We start from the raw sequence: 19,408 nt of genomic DNA on the forward strand, positions 1-19,408 counted from the left end.
AGCACTGTTTCAACTACACATCTCTAACCGTGACTACTCACAAAGTATTCAGTAAAACATGATTTAAATTTTATTTCCTAGTGAGACTGAGTTGAGATTAAGTGTCTATACTGCCACAGATTTAATAATGAAAGTTTGCTTTGTCTCTAACTGAAAAGCAAAACATGTTCAGTGACATGGTAACACGACATCAAGAAGTTGGGGGTTTGGGTTTCATGGTAGTATAAGAGGGAAAATTCCTTCTACTAAACTATGTTCTTCATGTTAAAATTTCGGTCAATAAACCAAATAAATTGCTGAATTTATGTCCAGCTTATGCGGTCAGCTGTCAGACCAAAATGAGAAATGCAATGGGAAACTTACCTCGGAATTATCAGGTTCATCTTTAATTTTGTCTAATAGTCCCTGCTGTGGGGCCATAGCTTTATCATATTCGTCATCCAAAGGCTCCTCCTTAATTCTAATATTTGGTGCAAAGGAATTCCCCAGTTCTTGTCCAATAGATTCCTTACTAGAAAATAGGTAGCTAGACTCCTGAAACAATAATATGAAAAAGAATTCACCCTCCTGCATCTGCCATGAGGAGCTGGGCTGCTGCCAAGGGGAGTTTCTGTTGCAGGCCAAGAGGAGAAATGGGTCCTGCCACTGGAAGGTGGGAGAAATGATGGGCAGCAGCTGCTGCCTCCACCTCCCTGCAGCACCCTCTGCCATCCCACCCCCAATCCTTTTCACTCCTCTAGACAGAGCAGAAGCCACCCAGCTCTCTAGGTTGGTTGTCAGCAGGGGCATTCGGCTGTTCGGGCAGTGTCTCCTGTTGATACTGCTGTTCCCTGTCTCATCTGGAAAAAAGGCAGCAGGTCAGATGGATGCATCCAGGTCTAGATTCGGCTCACCAGTCAGTCAGACCATGCTGAACATGAAAACGGCTAGCAAAAGAATCCTCAATCCAAAGAGAGGGTCAGCAAAATTTTACAAAATTATATGCACTGTTTAAGTAGCAAAGATGTCTAAGAGTCAGAAGATCAGTTTTCTTGATACTCAAATTTACACTCAAATACAAAATACGTATTTTGAATTATTCCAGTATATTGCTGCACTTGCAAAAGTGTTTGAAAGATCTATAGCTTACCCTGAAGTTAGTTTCTGGAGTTTGTGGCGCTAACTGCGTCCGTAATGTTTCTTCTACTTGATTATGAACTGAGGAAAACATATACATTAAATATAAATGAATACAGATTCCAATGCATTTCCTTTAAAACTATCTAGAGTCTCATACTGATCCCCAACCCCATAGTCTGACAGAACCTCAGAAGTATTAAACTACTCCCTTTCTCCTCCCTGCAAATAAGACTGTAATCCTCAAAGACAACTGACATTTTTCGATTCTTCTACTGGGTCATTATTTTCCCATTCTAGCAAAATAGTTGTAAAATTCTGAGGCAAATTGTTCATTCAGAATTTTCTGCACCCCAGTGGGTTCTGAACTCTATTGTGTTTCCACATTTAAATCAGAAAATATTTTTCAGAGCAAGTTTTCATCCTTTTCTTTGCTGTTCTGGTCTTTTGCCTTTTCCCCCCTTCTCAGGAAACAGTAGCTTATGCTTTTTTGAGCATGTATCTTTTAAAAATTCTGGATTTGCCTGGATGCTGCCTATGAGCATTTACTACTGCTGTTTCAATTACTGATTACTCTACCGGAGGCTGCACAGCTTTCAGCCACTGTCTTCTAACTGTAGGTATTTACAATTTTCTGAAATATGTCTTTTGCACAGGAACATTCTTCACCTGATTTCTACCTGAAGGTAAAAGAGACATCTTTAACTCTTCTTTATTTTAAAACATCTGCATTGCTTCTCTGATCTTTGTGCAACCTGGAAACACTGATTTTAAGATGCTGTTACTAAACATGCAAAGTTTAAATATCAGAATTTTAAGCTATGAATCTGAACAAGTAGCCAGGAGGCTCTCACTTGTTGGCCAACCCTCCTCTTTCCATGCAGTCTGGTCATTCTTAACTCCTTCGTTCACTGTTCTACTGCAACTCTCAGAGCTTGGGAAGTCAAAAACAAGTGTGTGGGCAGCAAGACTACTGGTGACTGCCAGGCTCCCTGAAATGAGAAATGGATTACAAGCATCTTTGGTTCTCTCCATGTTGGCTGGGCAAAGTCCAAGACACAAGTATCTGAGGAAGAAGGAGAGCCGTCTCCCAGAAAAAGCAGATCTCGAGTTACTCTCTGGCTTACTTCCTGCAGACACCAATATATTTCTAGCAAGCCTTTCAGTGATGCTACTACCTAATGAATACTGTTTTAAATACATATACATTAATAAAGAATCGGTACTTTGCTCAAAAAAAATCTTTCCTGGCCATCAGCTTAACCTAAACATCATCTTTTAAGGAGTTCCAAAGTCTACGAAAACCAGTGAGAAAAACCAAAAGGAAGCTGGAATTGTCACCCAGCTTGGTTTAGCAAACCACAACAACAAGGGGTATGGCGAGGCTTTGAAACAAGCTGTGGAGGATGAGACGCCCCCAATGCTGCCAGGCCCTGCAAATCCTAGTCCTAAAACAGAGTTCATCGTATTTCAGGGTTCTTTATAAAATGCTTCCCTACATACAGCCCTGCATGTTCCCTTCAACAAGATGATGCTTTTAATAACTAGTCCTGTTGCTAATTTCTGTCTAGCTCTTTCTTCCTCTTTGCTGGGTAGCCAGGTCTACGATGTCAACAGTTACCTGCTTTGTCAAGAAAACTGCTTTTCAATCTAGAATCCATATCTTTAGGGATTTTTTCCAACCGTTTTTCACGTTCTTGAAAATGTCCTTCTCTATTCTTGTCCTTTGCTGAAAAAGTCTCTTTGCCATTATCTCTTGTTATGCTAAAATCTTTTCGAACTGATTTAAATACAGGGCCCTGCTCAAATGGTGAAGTGAGATCCTTTTGGATTGCATTCTGAATCTGAACTTCTTTTTCACTGTCCAGTTCATGTTCTGTAACTCTCTTGTCCTCTTCCAGATGGTCTTCATCGTGAATCACTGAAGAAAGAGTGTCTTTTGGAGTGAAATTTTGATCATCTTCATTGTCACTTCCAACAACGGGTATGCCTGCAAGATCCCCAGAGTTCAGAAAATAATCGTCATCATCATCATCCAGCAGGGAGTTTTCAGATCCTGTTCGATTCTGTATTCCGTAAGATATGCTGTCGAGGGCAGGCGCTAAGTTGTGGTCAGTGTCCTCAGACATTTCTGCATCCAGAATTTCACCACCTAGGGAGAAAAAAAACCCCATAAACAGTCAGAATTCACCAACTTTGCGTGTAACAAAGGACAAGCCTAAGTGTCCTTTGCTAATCTGTCTGAGCTGCAATTCCTTGAATACTCTAAGCCTTCTTGAGCCAACATTACCAATAAAACATGCCTGACATAAGAAACAGTTCTGTTGCACTCACCACACAATGAAGCAGAAACTAAACTGAGAAAAACTAACCAAAGAAACACAACATTAACTCCAGCTCATCTAATTTGTAACACTTTTGGAGAAGGCAATACAGGGAGGGAATGAGTAGCAAGGAGAAGGGCAAGACAGTCTTTTTCAGCAACAACGTTACTTTTAAGAAGTGTTTTGTGAAACTGTGGCCTTATATAAATAAATAAAAATACTTACATTTTTCTGTAATATCAAATACCGCATCAGATTTATCTTCAAACTGTAAAAAGGAAAGCACTATATCATTATCTCGGTCAGCTGCCATGTACTTTGCTAAAAAGTATCTGATCAAAACCAAAACCAACAAGAAGGATCACAATTCCTCCTCCTTCCTTTCCTGCCCCAAGCAAAGTTCTAAGAATTTAGACCATTGCATTACTGAGAAGTCGCATTTACCCTAACGAGTTCAGAAGTACATGGAAAAAGCACACAATGAAAATTTAGAATTAGCGTTGCTTCCCAGAGGAGGTGAAGAAGAGAGGGATGGGAATGTCAAAATTTTCGCTGCTACGCGAGATACTTGTGCCAGGTCAAGATGATAGACTCTGCCCTCTTTGATGCTCTACGAGCCTTAATTGTCTCTGAATGCTATAGACAGAAAAATAGCAGCATACACAGCTGCCACTGACATGGGCTGCTGAGATCCAAAGGTTTCATCTCTCTAACGGGGCATGTCCCCTTTCCAGGAACAGTGACATGTAACGCTTAACTTCCTAAGAGTAACGAGACAATGCGCGTCAGTACGAGCACAACCAAAGAACCAGATGATGATCTGAGTGCTGCACAGAACATCTGTTCACATTAAACACTCTCTGACAGATGTTGAAGTTGAAGGCATGTTTCAATGCTGTCTGAAGACGTACACGCACTCAGCATAACTGAAGTTTCCTTTCGAATTTCCAACTTACTAGCATCCTTCCTTTCTGTCTAAAAGGTAACAGCAATTCACTTATCTCTCCTTTCTCTACCTCTCCAGCTCTGTGCTTTCTTTTCTGGTAGATCCTGCTCACACTTCAATTCTTAAGCCATCTTAAGGAAAGTAATGGGATTTGATAGCAAAGGGATGATCTCTAATTTCATTTAACGCAAGTCATTTAGTTAATAAATCCGATAGTCCACAGGACTGTGATGGGAACTATCAATTTAGTAGCTACAAACTCTGGGAAAGGATGACACATACTGTCCCGGGGTTCCTCTGATGGTAAAAAGTCTGTCAGTCTCCTTCCAATATCACTTGCAGGTCTACAGAGACAAGTTAGTGCTTTCAGCTTAATCTGACAACACATGGAATAGTGAGGACCTGTCCAGCATTGTGAATATCACAACAATTCCATACTGCACCAAAACCTTCCAGATTCTCTGAGCAGATAGTTGAGGCTGGAAAAGTGAAATACAGAACCAACATTTTTTGTGAAAGTTACACTGTTTCACAAGGCTGATGCAAGTCTCTTTGTTGTAACTGTCTTGACAAAAAAAAGAGTAAGGAAAGACCTTCCAGGAAGGTTTGCAAGACCTGAGTTGTTACTGCTATAGCGATCCCAGGAGTGTCTCCAGAGATGCAAATTTAATGCTGAGCTAGAAGCCCACTCATAGTCAACTAAATTTACACTATCCAAAATATGGGATATAGTTAGTGCCAATACCAGATGCTGAGGACACGGATAGCGGTGGTGCACTGTTTTTATAGAAGAACAGAAAAAGGAACTTGTTGCCATTTGATAACATCAGAATATGAAGACTTGGGAGGCAAAAATGATAGCCTAGGTCCTTTTCTCTATGCTGACCTTCCTTGATCCTTTTCTTGCTTCCTGTCAGTAATGTTCCTTCTTCTCAAAAATGTAGGGCAAGAGAAGTTTTCAGCTGAGATGAAGCATTAAATCACCTTTTTCTCAGAGTAGGTTTATATCAAAGTAGTTCTTCAACTCTTTTGAGATCCAGAGTACCTATGGGAAAGTATTCCAGGTTCTATCACAGTCCTTACTACCTTACACATCCAAACCCTAGGTGTTCCTCCTCCTCTGGAGATAACAAATCTTTTAATAATAGGTGACAGAAATGCTGTTATTAGGAAAAGAATACATTCTGCAGTCTGGACCTCTCTGTTCCATTCAAAGAAATGACAACACACAAGTCAGCATGAGGGGCCACCTGCAACAGAACATTAAGGACTACCATAAATATTTTGGACAAGTTGGAAAACATTTCCAATCTACCTGGATGTGATCCAAGATAGCTCCCAATCACAAGGTCATCCTAGGGAAAAAAAAAAAAAATATCTTCTTTTCTCTTTCTTTTGTGATGCTATCAAGATAAAAGATCATCTTGAATATTTTCTTTCTTTCAAAGGTTTTAGGGTACAGAGGAAGATCTGTGTCTGTGGTCAAAAGCTTCCATTGGAAATATTTATAAAACAGGAACTTCAGCACCTGATAATACAAGCAGTTTTATCTAAGCCACCATCTAGTTTCTGATGGTGAACAGCATCAGAACTCCCATGTGGTGTAAATCCAAAGAGAGGAAACTAGGGGAATTGTTTGTATGCCTGTGTGTGTGGATACATATGTACCAACACACACATAAAGATATATCTATATCCCCAATAAATTACTCATTCCTTAACAGTCTATAACTGGACTGAAATGAGGGCTTGTATACTTTTTTCTGAATTAGTGGGGGTATTCTTACAACTATATCCACTTCTATTCCCTACTTGAATCCTATGACAATCTTGTTTAATGCTGTTTCAGGAGGAAATTTTGTACATCAAATAGTTACATAAAAACACACCACCTTAATCAGTCATGTTAGCTGACTTTCACTGCATCATGGTCTTGTATTATACAGAAATGTAAGTAATAATGCCCAACTTACTATTTCTATATTATTCCATTATATTTCTGCAAGGCAATTCCCTCTCCCACCAATCCTCAAACCTCCTCCTTTGATTAGCTGTCATCACTCTCAATTCCCTTTATTTCTTCTGCTCACATTTTTAAAGATTTGGTGATTAGCGGAACAAACTCTAGAGGCAAACATGAAACAGACTGAGCATTTCCTATGGGTCATTTTTTGACAGATCTAAGAAGAAGCACCTGAATATCCCAGATTAAGTCCTAGATAACTACAGAATGGAAAGTATGAGGAACAGAAAGTTTTCTGCTGGGATAGCCTCAGCTTCAACACCTCAACACAGTCCTCAAAACGCACTTGCAGTTGTAAAACAAAACACAAGAATATCCTATTTTAAAGCACCTTCATTCAATTACTTCGGCTAATATTTTGCCAGAGAACAACATAATGATACTTCCAAGTAGTGAGCATTCCCAAAGAGTTTAAGACAGAACAGTTTTAAGTGTGATATTAGCAAAATTAAACGTTTTAGGATATATCTTTCTTAGCGACTGTCTCATTAGCTAGCATTGTACACAAAGCAATGCTTTGCCTACTCAGGTTGTAATAAATAAATAAATGAAACAAGAATACAGAAATGGCACCAAAACAATTAGGTATTCCCAGAAGCAATGTGTTTTGCTTTAGATTAACTACTCTATACATAAAGACAGTTTTGTGTTTTTGTTTTTGTTTTTTTTTTTTTTTAAAATCCACTAGGTATGTCACTAATTTCTTATAATCCTTTATTAGACTCTAGGGGAACAGTGTTCCATCCTCAGCACTAGCCCATCTTTGCTTGGAGCGGGTGACAGAAGGGCACTGTTTACACTTTAATACAATGTGCTAATTTGAAATAACTAAAAACCTGTTCAATACTTTTAACAGCGTTCAAAGTTGCCATAGCATCCGTAAATCAAACAATTAATAGATTACTTTTGTGCAGGACAGAGAGAAGCTGCCTATGGCTACATGTGCAAAAATAAGAGAATTTCTTTAAAAAAATAAACAAGACAACGTAACAGCTTTACACACAGAGGCACATATCTTTCTAATTTTTGAAGTCTGAGCCTAGGTTTTACTGCACCTATAAGCAAACTGTGGAAAGGAAGCAAGATGTTAAGAAAACTGCAATTAAAAACAGTCGGAGAGGATTCTCACTTTCTTGCCTGTCCAGTTTCCCCGTCCCTACACACACAGCAGAACCACCCCGCTTCAGAATTCATTAAACCGATCAGGAAGACACCATTGTCAAAAAAAGAAAGGAACTGAATTGTAATTGCTATTGTGGCACCAGGTGCGGTGAGCTCAGGAAGCATCCCCTGACCTTTTACACATGACACCCCTGGCAGGGATGCCGGGCACCAGCCAGCCGCGCTGCTCCTCTGCTACGGGAAAACTCCGCAGCACGGGCAGGATTAGGCTGCGGGGCTCCCGCGGAGCTGCTTCCCACCGACCCGCGGCCAGACCTACGGATTCGTACCTTCGGAGCACCTAGGGAGGGAAGAGCAGAGGGTAACAAAGAGCCGGCCTGCTGCTGGTACCTGCTACAGGAAAAGAACGGCTGCGGCAGGAAGAGAACCCGGCGGGGTCAGGCGAGCCATAGAGCTGGCGCGTGGTGCCGGGCCTGCAGAGCCCCCCCTAGCCCTGCCGGACAGCCGCCCGCCACGGCCCACGGCCCCCCGGCTGCCCCCCGGCATCCCGGGCTGGACCCCGGCCCCCCCGGCTGCCCCCCGGCATCCCGGGCTGGACCCCGGCCCCCCCGGCTGCCCCCCGGCATCCCGGGCTGGACCCCGGCCCCTCCGGCTGACCCCCGGCATCCCGGGCTGGACCCCGGCCCCCCCGGCTGCCCCCCGGCATCCCGGGCTGGACCCCGGCCCCCCCGGCCCCCCGCCGCTGGCGGCCGCGCGTTGCTCTTCGCGGGGAGAAGGGGCTCGGAGCTTGGCGGATTTTGCGAGGGGTGTCCCTGCGGCTTCCCTGGGCATCCGAGCCGTGCCCGAGCCGTCAAATGAGCAGTTTTAACGCAGTCTGAGGGTAATGCAATGGATACCACGATGGGTATTTTTAAAGGCAAATCCTAAACAACCGTCCATACGTGTAAAAAGACAAAGGCAGGCATTTTCCAGTTTCTGGTGCCTCCCTACCTTTCTGTTCAGGACACAGGGTTTTACCTGGCCTCACTTATGCATTTCCCATTTTTAAGTTTCAGGAAAGACTCAGGCATGTGCAGTTACTGGTTCATTCGTGCGTTTTCCAAATTCTCAACGATTCACCAGAAAGCACGGGGAGCGGTACAGCACGTATGTGTATCGCCCCTTTCTGTCCCCAGCTTTTTCTGACATTCCTGAGTTTTCTGAATATTCACAGGCCAATTCCAAACAAAGCCTCTGTTGACCTACGGTTTCCATATCCACCAAACATGCACACGCAAGCTGCATGCTGTTACCGACCTACACGGGGCCAAGTCAATGAGTCTGTCATGCACACAGAAAGTTACAACATGCCTTTTACTTTTTCCCAATGATTGCTGGTTTTAATCTATACCTACAAAAATCAGAGGTGATCTGATTCCTTCTCCCGTCCGCCCACAAAAACATGGATTTGAGAAGGAAGCAGCTCCACATGGGAAGACTGCACCTTGCAACAGTTTTTGCAGACACTCGTCTGATGTGCTGATCTGAAGCCTGCTAGACGTGTGGGCTTTGCAAATTAAGAAACACGCACAGACGCAAAACACACATCAAGCAAACAAACCAAGACATCCACAATAAAGGCTCTCTTTTAAAAACAAAGAACTTCTCCCCTCAAAGCCTCACCCCCGGCTATGCGCTGAACCTTCCTATTGCCGGTTAAGACACTACAAACAACCGTTGACACCGGGATTTTGGTGACATTAAATCTGTGAACGGAAATTAGGAAAATTCTGATTTCTCACAGCATAAATCAGAAAAACTAAACCGAAGTTACATGGATGTAAAAATCACCAAAATCAGGGTCCATGTCATAACAACATATGTTTCTGCTGTGATACTCAGCAAGCAATTATTCCAAACCAAATATTTCAGTTCAGTTACATATTTCAGCATCCCACATGAAAGACAGCACTTTCCAGATTACAAACGTATACTTTTGGCCAAAAGCTTTCAAAAGTATAGCTATTTAGAGATTATGTTCTGCAAAGCTCGCGATCCCCTTAATTCCACTTAACTCAGAAGCTGAGTCGCTCATTAAGAGAAAGCCATCACCATGTCTTTTAAGGGAAAGCCCGTGCACAGAATGCAACTAAGAAGCGATGAGGATAACAGTCTGGGGTGGAGGACCAGTACTGTAACCTTGGAAGGATGTCTCTACTCAATGTCTCCCCCAAGAGGATAATTAACCATGCTAGTAATTGCTTGCTACTAGTTACGTTACTAACAGGGAAAAAAAAACCCCTAACCAACAACTCTGTAAATTTCAAAAAAGTGAAACATGTATAAAACATAAGTCGTCTGCTTTTCATTATAATTTGTCCTCAAATATGAAGCCTGCAAGATGGCTTTGCATGCAAATGAGGAAAATTTACAAATGTAGCACCTTCTGCTTGTTGATAAACACAGCAGGGATTATCAGCCCTCCTTCACAGAATGGTTTATATGTTAATAGGCCCACACTGGTGAATCATCTCATCTACCATTAGGTACTGCAAGTCTTTTCCCTTCGCGTAAGAGTTCGGTGCCAACAACAACAATTGGTGGGGAAAACTGGAGAGCCTGTATGTATATTCAGTTCTCCCTACTTCGGTATTTCTGTCCTTAAAGAGAAAAAAGCAACCATGTGATCTGCTTTATTTTTCAAAGTCCCTTCCTAACTCTAGCTTCCTTTTTGCCTGTTCCACTTCTCTTCCACATTCCTGTACAGTTCTATGATCTTCCCGTCCCCTGTTCCTATAAAACCTGGTATTCCTCTCTATCAGGCAGCTACAATTCCAGTCCCATTTGTAACTGTTGCCCTAGTTAGCTTCTACTTTTTCTTTTGCTATGAAGTGGTTCTTAGAAAAGGCAGCTTAGTTGTACGTTCCACCTTTTTTGCGGATATTATTACAAGTATCCAAGGCTCTTCAGAATGAAATGCCTGAACACCTGTAAAAACAGGCAGAAAAAACATTAGTACTATGTGATCAGAGCTCTCAGCAAAGCTCCTGTGATTGCTTCATGGGGCGCTCGAGAACTGCCCTGTTACATGAACAAACAAGACTCTGCACAAAACGCCTGCAAGGACTTGAACAACTACCACAGCGAGACAGTAAAAAACACTGACCCGTGTCTGCTTGATTCTTCTGCCTGCAAAGAAGTGACAGAGGTGAAGCTTCCCTTATACAGGCATCCTCCCCTCAGTGACACTTTCTTAAAACATATTTAACCAATCAATTAGTAAGTTGCGAGATAATAAATTTTGCCAAAAGACACAAAAAAAGTGTAATTTTTTCACAGAGAATTATAACAACTCCTACCAGGCAATATTAAACATAATAAGGACCTGTAACAGTCTGCATTAACTGAACTCTATTTCATAAAAGCATTCCTGAGCAAATAACACCCTTCAGTAAAGACGAAATCTTTCCATTTACTTTTTAGACTTTTTAAACAAACATCAAGATTCAGAAAACTACACAAATAAGTGATTCAAAAAACAAAAGAAAGCAAGTACTCCAAAATGTCTCTTGTAAGACTAACTCTGTACAGTTGTGCTAATTCTGTCTCAGGTTCTTCTCACCCAAATTTAGGCAACTAAGTATTAGTTTATTAGGCGAGTGATTCAGGTTTTCTCTCTTTCCAGTGGAAATGAAGAGACTCCTGCAGCAGGAATTCATCCTGCCCTGGGACTGGGCAGATGATCTTGCAGAGATTCCCATCTCTCACACTGAGTCCAGAGAACCTGGGCGAGACCAGACAGATAACTATTTTGTGGGTACAGCTAATAGCATAAAGATAGCAAATGGAAAAATTTATTTCTACACTCTCCTTTACATTGCTAAGAAAGTAAAACCAAGAACCTCCTCTCACAGCTATGTGTCCTGTATTTCTCACCTACAGTACGACCGAGTCTGCAAAGACTGTTTCAGCACAGGCACAGCAGCCTGACACACAAAGGTGACTTGGCAGGGTTTGTTGGTTCAGAAGAGCCCAGGACTCTTGCACTCTGCTTGTGCTCTCCTGTGCCACCCTCCAGGGCAGCTTGTGCTTTCTGACCACCACTGAGGACAGCAGAAGTCTAAGACATCAAGATCGGGTCTTAAGTAACTTCTAATCCTCACGGCTCTCAGATCCAAGTACTTAACTCAGATTTTTGATACTAAACTTCTCCAAGCTCTTAGAAGACTTCAAATACTTTTCTGAATCTGGACCAGCTATCAGAAGGGAAAAGGACCAAACGTAAAATTGAAGTTTTGGTTTTGTTACCAAAAATATGATGTAATAAACTTTGGTTATAATTGATTATCGTACATTTTTTACTAAAAGCTTCAAAGGTGTTAGACACAACACCCTTTAAAGCTACTTAATGTATATGTAAGTCCTGGAATACTTCAAGCTACTTTTAAAATTAAACAGATATATCTAAAGCATATAGCAAATATGGTAACCGATACTACAGACACCACCATTCTTTTTCAATCAGTACTTACAGAAAGGACAGAATCTATCATGTAATTTTTGGATCAGTACCAGATTGGTAAAGCAAAGTTACAGTCTCTTAAACTTTTTATTTCCCTTGAAATTTCTGAGTAGGACTTCCAGAGAGTCAAAGAGTAGGGCAATACGGGTCATCTACTCTAGGTCATGAGGGCAGCACCAATCTGCAGCCTGCTCAACATTTAAATCCGTCTCCCTTTTCCTGATAAGGTTCAAGAGCAGCTCGTGACAGCAGATTTCAATCTCTTTCAAACTCAGCTGTCACAGGGCTTTTACTTCAGACTGGTCTGAGCTTCCAGAAATAAAGTAACTGCTCCTGGGATCAGCAACGTGCAAGGATTAGTTTATCACGGTCTCCCACCTACAGCATTCATGGAACACTCTCTGCTGGACCTTTCCAATAACAGAGTTCATTTTATCCTCCAGTTATTTTCCCAGATTGACTCTTGCTCACTCTCTTTTTTATGTTTCCACTGGACAACTAATTAAAAACCTCAACCTTGCGAGTGTACTCTACCCACCTCTCTCTTCTGCCCCAGCGGAAACACAATTCTTTTCTATTAAAGAACATAAGGCAGAACACAAGCTAAGATGGTAAGACACTGAGAGCACACATCATTCTGCTAACGTGCTCTTGACGGAATATTTTCTGCTGGAGAAGCCTTATTTTGAAGAGTTTAGATGATCACAGAGAACAAGTGTTAGGAGCAAAAGCAGGAGTGAGGTACAAGAGCTCTGCTTTTATGCCGTTATGACACTTATAAAACGGATGATGGAAATCATCTGAACAGTCAGCCACTGACAGAAAACCCTGAAGAAAAATTCACTACATAAAACTTGCTACAAGACTTGTTTAGGGCAAGGCCAACGTGAATTGAAATGTCTGGAAGGAATGATGGGATACAGCAGTCATTAAGTGAGAGAAAAGTTGAGATAACCTCTTCCAGAACATTGGGAATGATTTCAGAATTAATTCCCACTGTCCTAATCATGCAAGGGACCTTGAGATGTGCATAAAGAGCTTACTTAACTTTTCTGTATCTTGTACAATGTGAAAAGTCCTAATGCAAGAAGTCTGAGATCCATTATGTTTATTTTTAGAAGGTGAATTCAAAGATTATGACATCAAAGCATCCTTTGTGAGGTGCACAAGCCTCTGCAGAGAAATGTTTTCATCGTCTTTGTACCACTCAAGAGTAGTTCAGTAACAAAACTTTCTAAATGAGATGATCGCCTTCAAATTTTAATTTAAGCCATGCAAAATTAAAAATCTTTTGCAAACAGCTGTCGTATTGATGTAGACACCCAGGTGTTCACCTATTCACACCAAATTAATTTCCAAGAGCCCAAGTGTCAAATTTCAGTAGTTAGCACTGTACAGCCCAAATTGTCCTCTCTAGTTCAATGGGTTGACAGAGTATTGTCATAAATAAATGATCATTTTATTCAAAATATAAACTGTTCAAGACAATGATATTTATATATACAAATTAAAGTTGAGTTGCCTCAAATATTTGTATAAAGTAAATAAAAAAACCATTCAAGCAGACACTTTTCAAGTTAATCTTGATGTTATTTAATAAGTAGGAAAAGTTAAATGTATTGATAGATTTTCCTTAGAAAACACAAGTTTTGCTTTTGGGCAGAAATTAACCTTCTCTAAAATAACAATTTAGCCATAAAAAACTTTCCAGATACTATTAAAAACCAAAATTAGGCTAACTTATATGTCAGTCCTACGCTGGCAAAAACTTTCTTTTTTAGTTTGTTGCTCATTATTGTGGATTCAGCTAAAAGATGGCACCTGCTTATCAATGGGTTTTGCAAAATGTCAGTTTCAGTATATATGTTTCTGGAATAATAATATTTGCAAAAGATTTTGTTATTGAAAATAACAATTCTGAATACACATTGCTAAGTTCCTCTCTGAAGAAACTATTAAATTAGTCTTTATTTTTCCCATATGAAGGAAAATATTTTTTTTTTTATAAGGAGTGCTCGTTATTCCTTAGGCACAGGATTTGGAGGAGTCCCTCATCAGGACCACCTGTAGAACAGGAACTGGACCACTATGGGGAAGAGCAATGGGATACATGGTCTTCCAAGACCTTGTTAATTATGGCTTTAATGGAAGATATAGAAGTGTGCTGTATTTACAGTACGCTAAGGTCATTCTTCCCAGGTTCCATCAGTCATCTGAGCAGCCAGGAGGGATTCACTCCTCATCATGTTCCTCAAGAACATGCTGGTGCAGAAACTGATTTTGGGATGGGGAGGGGACCTGAGGAAATTCACCGCTCAGACTCTGAAGACTGCAAACTGACAGAATGCAGCACACTGGAGCTACTATTTATTTTGAAAATCTCACAGGAGACTTTCTGGCACAATTAAGATTAACCTCACTGTCAGACTTGGGACCAGGAAGGTATTTTCCTTCAAGCTAGATTGGCAAATTGTGTTTCCTCTTTCCTTACTCACTTGCCTGGGGGCAATTCCACTTTCCTGGATCATCCTTAAATTTTGCCAAACAAGTTCTCTGCTTCTGCAGGAGCAGAGAATGTTGTCAACACCAACAGCAGGGAAAGCTTTCCATAATGTACAGGGAGATTGGAATGACAATTGATGGGGACTTCTGGACTTACCACCTAGTGGATAATTAACCAAGTGATAAATTATTTTTCCTGAGACCAATGAAGATGATATTAACTCGATGATACTTTTTCATTATTCTTTAGCAGATAATTGGCAGGCTTGAGAAGAAAAAAGGCAATCTTCTTTTTTTCTGCTGGTAATACCAGGTAACTCCACAGAAAAATTGAGCACATCAAGGCAATGAGCATGAAGAGAAGAAACCACCAGACACCAGGATAGGGACCACACAACCCCTCTGAGCAACCTGTTCCAATGCTTGACTGCCCTCATGCTGTAGAAGTATCTCCTCATGTCCACAAACATTTCAGTTACTGGGAATGAAGTTTAATTTGAGATTTCTTAAGTCATTGTTTCATAAATAGGTGGAAGTCTCATAACAACTTCCTAAGTTGTTTGCTCATAAATAAGTGGAAGCTTCTGAAAGACACGGGCCTGAGACAATTCAGTGATGTTCATGTCCATAACTGCAGAGTAGACAAACAATGTCTGGGCAACTCCTCCCATTAGAGCCTGGAAGGTCAATTGTTCTGTTTAGCAACAATTAGTTTCACCACAATCACACGTTTCATGTTGCCTGGAACAAATTCAGCAAACTAAACTTCTCTCGCATGTAGGAACGGAAAACTTGAGCTAGTGTTCTTGTCTTTCTCAAGGCTGGAGAATGGGAAAACTTCTTCATCTTTGGGAAAAGGGAACTAGACAGCTCAGTCTTGCAATGGACAATGGACTCTTCCACACAACTACGAATGTGACAACGTCATCTCTATTGGGAAGCTTTCTGTCAGAAGTTACATGCATGCAGGAAAGAGGACATGACTTGCTGCAAGATTATTTCGAGGACCGCTTAAAAAGTTATCCTCCCTCAGTTACTTCACAGGCTGCAAGGTGTGAGCCACAAAGAACCCTCCATGTATGTAAAAGCCAAAGGATTTCTTCAAGTGGATGAGTATGCCCAGCGTATGTACAGACCAAGCTGTGACAATGAAGGACCAAGTCTCAGGATTAGCACGGCTAATGGCACTCACACAATGGCTACAGCCTGAGTACCTAAGAACTGGATGAAACTGCCATCTTGACTCTCTATGGTTTGACACGGACAATTGAAATCAATTTTAAAAGAGCAGCAAGAACGCTGTGTTTTAAACAAGGAGACAGGCGGTGATGACGGATCCTAGGGAGCTGTAAGTTTATTATTTAAGTGATGCCAAGATGCTTACAAAAACGATGCCTGGACACTCTCCTTAAGGAGAACTAAGAAAGAACTAAGGAAACCCTGAGAGGCAGCGTGGCTCCAAGGCCTGAGGGGACAGCACTGCTCGCCGGCCTGCAGCCAACGGGCTGCCGCGACGCCCGGCCCGGGGGCCGCCTGAGCCCGGCCGCTCGCCGCCTGGGGAGGCTGCTGGCCCCCCGGCCGGGCGGGACCGCCTGTCAGGGCCCTGGACAGCGGCGGGACCCGCCGCGCCTCGCACGCTGCATCCCGGCGGCGCTCGGCGATGTCCGGTCGCCCCGGCCCCGGCCGCCCCGGCCCCCTCCCGCCCTGACCCCGCCCCCTGACCCCTCCCCTTTGACCTCCCCTCGCGCCCCCCACTCACCCTGGCGCGGGGGCCGGGCCCCTCCTCCTTGGCCTCCGCCATGTTGTGCCCCCCCCTCAGCTGCCCCAGCCCGGGGCGAGGGGCCGGGGGTCACTCCCTCTCAGCCTTCCCCCCCCTTCGGGGGGCGCCGGGGGGAGGCTCCGCGGGGTGCCGGGGCCGGCCCCGCGCCGTGCTGCGGCAGGAGGGGGCTGGCGCGGGGGCCCGGCGGCTCCCTCAGGGCGGCGGGGGGGGGTCGGACCCGCCAGGCCGCGAGCCCTCTTAAAGCTGCAACGACAAGCCCAGCGCGGGGCCCCAGCGCGCATGCGCCGCGCGCCTGCGCACGGCCGCGCGTCCCCGCCTCCCGGGCCCCCCCGCGCAGGCGCCCTGGGGCCTCCTCAGGGCCGGCCTGGGTGGTTCCCCCAGAGCGGCAGAGGCCGGGGGGGGGCCGGGGCCGGGGGGCGGCGGCCCAGCTCAGGCACCCCCGGGCGGGCTCAGGGCGGGAGGCGCGAAGCTCGTCCCGGGGCGTGCCAGGCCCTGGTGGGCCTCGAGTGGCCCCATGGTGGCGGCAGGGCCTGTGACCTCGTGTGGTGGCTGCCAGGCCTGGTCCGTGGTGGTGACTGGCGGCGGTGACCCGCTGTGGCACCCTGGGCTGCCCGCGCCTCGTCTCACCTCGTCCTCCGCCAGGCCGGGGCTCTCTGGTGCGTCTGGCCGTGACGTGGTGCTCCCGCCTCAGTGCTGCCGGGCCGCGGCACCCGCCTCGCGCACTTCCACCGTGCTCCCCAGCATCCCGCTCATCCCCCCGGGACACCCCGCCTCGCACCCAGCACCGCTGGTGAGGCTGCCCTGGAGGACGGATCCAGGGCTGTGGGGTAGACCAGGATTGTGGTGATTTCCCTTCGGGAACGCTCCAGAAGTTGACACGTTGGACTGGCGGCCGTCCTAGTGGAGAGGGTATGTATTTGTTTATTCAACAGGATGTTCAGCACAGTACAAACCATAATTTAACAAAGTCATTGTGTTCCAAACCCAAAGCAATGAAAGGTTTTCAGCCCAAGTCTGTTCACTTTCAATTTTGGACTGCCATGGAGTCTAGAAGCACTTCCTCCCTGTGCTCAATCTGCTGCACACTGGCTTTGAAGACAGCGTGGAGTATTTGCAGGACATTCAGTTTGTTCTCCTTGTTGGGATCAGCCTGAGAATATAAACCGATCTGTTTTTTGTTTGTTGTGCCTCTGCTGTATCACTCATGAATGAACCATTATGTAATTTTTTAGTTAATTTAACATTTGTTGGTACAACCGTAAAACAGCCATGGTTTTTAATGTTGGAATGGGTGGTCTATATTTGACCACATTTTTCCTCATATGGTGTTGATCAAAAGTTCATATAAGGGTTGTTTCTACAGTCTCTGAGGACCTAATCCCATGAAGATTTGCATATCTGTTTAACCTGAAATAGGGTTGCAGAAATCAGTGTAACCTTTCAAGGTTAAAACCTAAATATTTAAATCTTTGTAATGTTGCCTGTCATTTTCATGCTTTCCAATAATTAAGACACTCAAAATGTTAGCCAGACATAGGCTTATTAAGAACAAATTTGAAACTATGTGTAAGATACAGATCGCTGCCTTTTTTATTGTGAACAATGTCAAACGTTACCAGCACCCACAAGCAGTTGATAAGAACAATGTGTCTCCTTCTCCTTACTACTTAAATAATCTAACTGCTAATTAAAACTTTGTCTTAAAGAGAAATCTCCACTTCCTAGCTTTATCTGATTTGCACAATTAAAGAGTGGTATTAAGCAGCAGCTGCATTTCAATGGTGAATGAAGGGATCATTATATAAACACTGTCCTTCATCTGGCCTAAAATACTAGATAAATAATACTGAGATTAATTTAGGAAATCCTGTCAGGTCTCTCTTTAGAAATGACTGCATTCCAAGGATAGTGAAATAATTAATGTAATAATTTAATAAATTATGAATAATGCTTTTCACTTATACATTAATCCCCATCCTCAAGTGTAAAATAATTCTAGCTGATGAGTTATTTTTTGAAATTTCTTCAAGAATTGAGATTTTTTTTGTGACAAAAGATGTTATATGTAAACTGTGAGCTGGATGTGAAATTTAATAATTATTCAAAAAGTACTTTTATCCTTAGCTACAGATGAAAAGAGTGAATATTTTAATATTTTTAATGGGCACAAAATATAGTAACAATAAAAGATGTTAATCTGACTTGATATTGGTACTGTTTTCTGAATAGCTAGAAATTGGAATATAGTCTAAATATAGGGCTGCCACATGTCCAGGTTCCCTCAGACACATCCACTAGTGCCCTGAGGAGACGGCAGCACATGTGGATGTTGTGCATAAAAGGCCACTGTGCACACGCAGATTTCCCAAAAGAGTGTCTGTAACAGCACAGATGTGCTGTGCATGTGCGGATCATCTGAACATGCACATATTTCTGAATGGGATTTTCTAGGAAGGCAGAAAATACAGAGAGAAAAAAAAAAAAAAAAGAGGCAATAGCCCTCTTAGAATATAAATATTTATAAATTAACTAAACAATTAGTAACAATGTTGAGAAATCCAAGTATTCAGAAGTCAGGAGGAAGACCTTAAAAGATGAGCTTGGTTTATGAATGAAGATCTTAAGGATAATAAACTTGCTTTTTCTTTTTGACCTCTGGTGTTTGAGGCATTATAGTGCACTGCTTTCACATTTTCAGGCTTAAGTTTAGAAAGTGTATGTGTGTGGGGGGAGTTGTTTGTTTGGTTTCATTAAACCTATATTTTCGTGTAATCACAACAATGCTCAGGCATTCAGAATAACCTCAAGTACCGTAAGACTTCCAGTAATGTCACTCGATGAAACTTATAACTTCTTGGGGCTACATTGTAAATTTCCATAATATTTTATAAAACGAAAATTTTATATGACTTGTTCAAGCATGCTAATGGGAACGAACATCTTTATTTCATTGCATGGTTCTAATAAGTAAATTAGGGAGTTGATGGAAATATTTGAACTTTCAACATGCGTCTGAAAATGGTTTCAGACCACTAAGCAAAATATTTTGTTAGAAATAGATCCTGTCATTAAAATAGATCATAATACAACCATA

At 42.8% G+C, this 19,408-nt stretch overlaps 1 protein-coding gene across 2 annotated transcripts in view; it reads right to left on the minus strand.

Annotated features, from left to right (window-relative positions):
* LOC141970051 (zinc finger MYM-type protein 4-like) overlaps positions 1-16,581 on the minus strand; it is a 47,756-nt gene extending 31,175 nt beyond the window's left edge. For both annotated transcript variants that reach the window (XM_074926389.1, XM_074926388.1), the window contains exons 1-5: positions 16,294-16,581; positions 3,666-3,708; positions 2,738-3,268; positions 1,130-1,197; positions 364-534 (exon numbers count right to left, since the gene is read on the minus strand). In XM_074926389.1, the coding sequence (XP_074782490.1) occupies positions 364-534; positions 1,130-1,197; positions 2,738-3,268; positions 3,666-3,708; positions 16,294-16,335 (855 nt within the window). In that variant the 5' untranslated portion in view covers positions 16,336-16,581. The remainder of the gene's footprint in view (positions 1-363; positions 535-1,129; positions 1,198-2,737; positions 3,269-3,665; positions 3,709-16,293) is intronic.
* Between the last annotated feature and the right edge of the window lie 2,827 nt (positions 16,582-19,408).

The sequence above is a fragment of the Athene noctua genome, chromosome 24 (assembly GCF_965140245.1).
Source record: "Athene noctua chromosome 24, bAthNoc1.hap1.1, whole genome shotgun sequence".
NCBI lineage: Eukaryota > Metazoa > Chordata > Aves > Strigiformes > Strigidae > Athene > Athene noctua.